The 6,000-nt window shown below is 34.0% G+C and overlaps 1 protein-coding gene across 1 annotated transcript in view; it reads right to left on the bottom strand.

Annotated features, from left to right (window-relative positions):
* Positions 1 to 5,460, bottom strand: part of LOC149800007 (mitochondrial intermediate peptidase-like) — a 79,297-nt gene extending 73,837 nt beyond the window's left edge. The window contains exons 1-4 of the mRNA XM_089959536.1: positions 5,150 to 5,460; positions 4,030 to 4,203; positions 3,332 to 3,420; positions 574 to 721 (exon numbers count right to left, since the gene is read on the bottom strand). Of these exons, the coding sequence (XP_089815662.1) occupies positions 574 to 721; positions 3,332 to 3,420; positions 4,030 to 4,203; positions 5,150 to 5,293 (555 nt within the window). The 5' untranslated portion in view covers positions 5,294 to 5,460. The remainder of the gene's footprint in view (positions 1 to 573; positions 722 to 3,331; positions 3,421 to 4,029; positions 4,204 to 5,149) is intronic.
* Between the last annotated feature and the right edge of the window lie 540 nt (positions 5,461 to 6,000).

Genomic DNA, 6,000 nt, shown 5'->3' on the forward strand with positions numbered 1-6,000 from the left:
ACTAGCTAAAACAGACATTGTTTATACAATCGCTAGTTACAATATGGTCACGCTACTTAGTTTTTCCATACACATCACGTGATCAATTGATAACTTTAACATACCACTAGAATTTGTCTAATTAGAGACTGATACATTGACACACCTCCAAATTTGAGTAGGTGAATCTGTGTTATCCGACTGATTGTATTTTCATATATGATTTTTCGAATTTTCTTATTTTTGGACAGATAATTTCCAGATTATCAAGACAAGTTTTATAATAATTCTACACTTTGGTCCCCGATTTTGCTTTCCAGATCTGGAATGTGGATTTCTAGATTAACAGAGTAAATTAATGTTTAGGAATTCTATTCCCAGTGAATTATGTCCAGATAGTGAAGTTCCCGGATAAATGGAGTCCAGATTAACAAGGCTTCTCTGTAGTTTCAACACAATAGATCATCTTTTGAGGAAATAAAGATAGACTTCATTGATAGTAGCTCTTGCAACTCATCTCCAATGTTCTAACAAATGACTTCAAAAAAAAACCACCAGGCTTCATCCCTTCATGTTTTCCAAATTGTCCAGTACCTTTTCTTCAGGAAGATGTATTCCACTCTGTTCAAAATCAAACATAAACAGTTCAGCCACCCTTCTATCTCTTGCATCAGTGGGGATCACATCTCCTTCCTGTAACACCTTCTTCAGTGCTGCATGGATGTCTATATTTGTATTCAGTCTGACAGAAAGAGACAGGAATATTTTCATTACACCAGATTCGTTCTATGTAAATCGTGCAACAAGTTCTACAAAATTATGTATTTCCACACACATGATCACATGATGAGGTGTAACTACATGTTTTGAGTGGCTATGAAGTTTGCTGACAAGGAAATCTACAATGTCTAACAGCAAACAAGAATAACGCAGGCAATTTAGAGCTAAAATTAGATTTATTAAAAGGCAAACAAATATATCTAAAAGCTAAAAATAAAATTTTCCACAAAATCTTTTGTAAAACTGAGCTACACGGTTGATTTGATTTAATTTTGTTGGTTTTTAATGCCATTATTCTACAAAAAATATCTGGTGCAGGAAGAACCCAGGATGACCCTGGTAAGAACCACCATTCAACAGGAAGCTACAGCATTCTTTACCACACACTCACAATAGCCAGGCTGAAACTTGAACCCATGCAGACAGAGGTATGATATAAGTACAATGGGATTGCATATATATATATATATATATACACACACACACACCTCTCCCTCAATAACTTGCGCACAATGGGTTCCACAAACACAGACCGCACTAAAAGCGAGGCGCGAGTTACCTCCAAAAATTTAGAAACAAAAACACTTTGACATCGAGAAAACCATAGGGGGGACGCGTTAGGGAACTGGGCTGTTTAATGACCGAATCCTCATTTTACAATCACGTCGATAATAATTTTTAATAATGCACTTTTTCTAATGAAGCTGTTCATTATTCTGTTTAAATAACATTTTTTTTCTTCAAAATATCCAACATATGAAAGATCGTTCCAGCTGGTTTGAAGAACCATCATGTGTACACGGAAAATCTGTGTATTACATCACAGCTTTTTGTGTTCTTGATGAGTCTGGTTCCCAAAGTGGTGTTTACTATTATCTTGCCAAATCGTTAGTCCATAATTTGGGAATTAGACTAACTGTTGATGCACCACCAAACAAGATTCCTTTTTTTCGAAAACACGCAACATTTATTTTGTGACACGTCTACGTTGAAACTCAGTTTTTTATTGTTCAATTAGTACAATGTTAATGTTGTGATTTCATTGGAAGTAATAATGAAATTTCTTATCATCCCTGAGAATATCTCTAAATGCCATTTCAAGAATTCTCTGAACCTCACTTGCCCACAATGGTTCGTATCTGTGAAATCATGCTCGATATTTTACGAAGTATTCATTTCGCTTGGCTGCCTTGTTATCTTTGATCAGTTATGAAAGAGTCGGTTAATTTAAGGTAGTTTCTGTTATATACACAATAACAGTTATTACAGTGTTTGATTGATCAAATGAAGTGAGTTCACCTGACATATGACTGAGGCCGCTAGATTTTAAGTTAGTCGAATTTTTGCGCCTTTTAACTTTTCTTTTATTCCACCTCCTTTTTTTATTCAAAAGACATAATTAACGTGATAATACAAAGGGGCCAGCTTATAATTCAGTGCAACAATACAACAAATACTTCCACAATTCAGTTATCAAAACATGGTCGGCACTTAATTAGGAGAAATGCTCGCGGACATAGCTGTTACGGTAGATTGGTGTATTTTACATTTAATTACAAGAGGACACATTGCATTTGTGACACTTACACTAAAAAGAAACTAAAAGATGGAACTAGAACACAAATTTCAATTGATAAAAAAATTATTTAATTTGTATTTATTTATCAAAGTACTGCCTCCACTCAGAGTAAGTGACATTTTCATTGATCAAATTTTCCTAACATATCGTTAAATGCGGTGTACTAGAAATGTCGTTTGGAAAGACAATGTAAAAAATTGTATGAGCTATTTTTAAATTTGATATTTTATAGTGTTGATTAAAATTTCCAGGTCCTATCTACCGTTTTAAACGATAAAACGAGCGCTACATCAAAGTTTCCATTGCCACTTTTGATTGCAATTTTCTTCAAGTTCAACAAATAGGGATACATTTTTGGGATATTTTTGGGTTTCAAAAATGGGATCCATGCCTGACACCATGTTATAAGCGGGTTCATGAGTTATCAGTGCGTGAGTTATTGAGGGAGTGATATATATATATATATATATATATATATATATATATATATATATATATATATATATATGTGTGTGTGTGTGTGTGTGTGTGTGTGACAATTTAATGTACCATCATACTTGGTGATGAAAAAAGATTACATATTTTGATAATTTATTTCATTGATCAAATATGTTCATAATTCCATATATTGGTCATTCCTGCTGATAAAGCCATAAAACTATCATATATGTTTATACAATCCATGCATTGATTATAGCCATTGAAAAATTATATCATTTGTGATTTGGGGCCTTTCTTAATCTTAAATGGGACCTTTTACAACCACGTGCCATTTGCCCAATCCTACATAGACCTTTCTACAATGAAGGGCCAATGCCTTAGGAAAATGTTGACGTTTTTTTTATAGAAATGCATAAAGTCTCTCCATCACAAGTAGGCATTCAAGGGGCAATGACTCTACAAAATCAACTATTCCCTTGACGTGTTGTGAGCAAAAAATTTCTAGAGCATTTTTATTTTTTTTATCTGATGAACAAATTAATTTGTACTCACTTTTCCACTAGACCTGATAACTTCACACAGGTTTCTTCAGCTGCTGATCTGTAAACTTTACTTGGATGAGATACACGTATAAAATCTGCCTGAAATTAACAGCACAATTTATGAACATATCAGTAACCATACTTGACATTTATAAGAACCTGCACAATCCATTCATCCAATCATGTATCTTGACGGGTTGTTAGTAGGTACAACAAATCACTCCCCAAAGGCCAGTAACAATTTGAATTTGTTTAAGCTTTTCTAAAGATGGAGTTTGTTTGTCTGTTATATTCATCTGAATGCTCTGCACTTAGTTTAAACTGTATATAACGCTGTTTTGTTTTTACTGAAATGAAACAATTTTAGACAACATTTGTGTTTGCAGCATAATTCAAATAAGGGATAGATCTCATAAGAACTGCATCAAGAAACAAACTGACTATTGCTGTAAAATATGTGAACTTGACAAGGAATTTAGAAAATATAAACCAAAATAAAAACTCTTGAACCACAAACTAAAAAAAGTTGCAATGACCAAAAGATCAAAGGGACAAATGACTGCGCACCAGACTGAATCACCTTTGCTTCATAATGATTCATCTCAAGTATGAAATGAATCAATAGGCTTGGGAATTAAAAGCATTAAAAACATCAATCAAAATCTATACATTTTTTTAAGAAAGGGGGACAGAAGTCCCATTAGTTACCATATCAGCCACTCGACATATACAATCTGAGAGCTCATCAAATATGTGGACAATTTTTCGACTTCTTGCAGGGCTAGTTGCCTCGGAAACAAGCATATCAATCTCATCTTGCACCTTTTCCTGCAGCAGATAGAAGCCAGTTTCATCTGTGAGCTGTGGGATGTTGAAAAGGCCCTAAAGAAGAAGAAACCTCTATATATTTAGGCTCTACAACACATCAGTGAGCTGTGGGATGTTAATAATGCCCTAAAGAAAAGATACATTTCTAAATCTGTAAGCTGAGTAATATTGAAAACGCCCTATAATAAAAAGTTAAATTTCTATATCTAGGCTATACAACAAAAAGAAATAATGAAAACAGAACATGATAAATCCACCACACTAGAGTACAAAACAAGTGTTTAGTTTTAACAATATAACATGTACTGTTGTAATAGATAAACTTTTTGAGAAATTTTGATAATGTTTCATATTTTTGAGCTCTTCAGGTGACAGACCAACAAGCTGATCAATTTTTTTTATACATTACTGGTGGCGGACACCAACTGTGTGAGGCAGATTTTGTGCTGAATGTCTGAAATTTAAATGCTAATGAATGGAAGGCAGCATCACCTCAAGGTAAGAGTAACATGTGAAAACCATCTAGAAGGCAAGGACTATATCACATGGAATGGACTAATGTTTGGGGTGTGCTGCTGATGTTACTTTTTCCTTGGGGTGATGCTGCCTTTCATGCATGTGTTTTTGCAAATTAAATTACAGGTTAATAACCAATGGATACACATGTGTTCTGTTCTGACAGAGATTAATACAAAATAAGTGTTTTATGAAAGATTTAATGGCACGACTCAATAGAAGTGGGATTTTACTCAACGGCGTGAATTGGAAAGGTCAGTCAAAATAAATGTATTCCTAATGAGTGGCCCGATAGTCCACGAGATCAAAATGCTAACTATTCTGAACAAATCGTGTAAAATACCATTGCTCTCCTCCACCAGTAATGGCAGAAGAAAAAAATAAAAACAATAAGTGAACAACTTGATCATTTTGATGGCCTATTCGTGTGGCAACCCCAAAGTTTATGTTGCACATTCATTTGCGTAAGATTGCAAATACTTACAAAACTAGACTTCCTAAAACTGAAGTGTTCTCGACTAGGTTTTGTGTTAAACGCTGAGGCTAATGGGGACAACGTGGAGACGCAGCGATGTTTGTTTTGAAGGTAAACACGTCTGATGAGCACTCCGAGCCTGAGAAGTGTCATCTTTATTTAAGTCAATTTAGGATGACGCTGTAGAAACAACAGAAATCTATAGATGCTTATTTTTCAGGAATTATAGGGAATACAATATGTCATTTCTTGACATAATATAAAATGACGAGGTCGTCGCTTTTGGTGTCATATTTTGTACAAGGGCGCAGCCATATTGAATTAGGTAAGGTCTAATAAACAAATCAAAGTCGAGATGTGCTAAATGTAGTGAAATTGTACGAATTTAAAGTTTCACTTTCAAAAAAATTGTCTACATGATTGTGGAACAATAACAACAATAACAACAACACCAACAACAACAAATACTACTACTACTACTACTAATAATAATAATAATAATAATAATATTATTATTATTATTATTATTATTATTATTATTATTATTATTATTTAACTAATTGTCTACTTTTTCACGCTGGAGTAAATCCAAAACAAAACTAGCACGTGCACGGGGAAAAGTGTATTTATAGTTCGTTCCACAGCGTCGCGAAATTCTCCTATCTGTAACTCAGTAAATTTCAGGTCAGTGTCATTAAATGTAGATGAAAGTACCTAAGTCGTTTCACATGAAGTAATTAAATCGATTCCTCTAGCTGACCTGAAAATTTACCGAGTTAAGACTAGTAAAAATTCGCGATGCTGTGTGGAACGAAATATACCTATAAATTTCTGCATTTTCTTCGCCTTCCATCTGCTTT

The sequence above is a fragment of the Sinohyriopsis cumingii genome, chromosome 5 (genome assembly GCF_028554795.1).
Source record: "Sinohyriopsis cumingii isolate HCF-2022 chromosome 5, ASM2855479v2, whole genome shotgun sequence".
Taxonomy (NCBI): Eukaryota; Metazoa; Mollusca; class Bivalvia; order Unionida; family Unionidae; genus Sinohyriopsis; species Sinohyriopsis cumingii.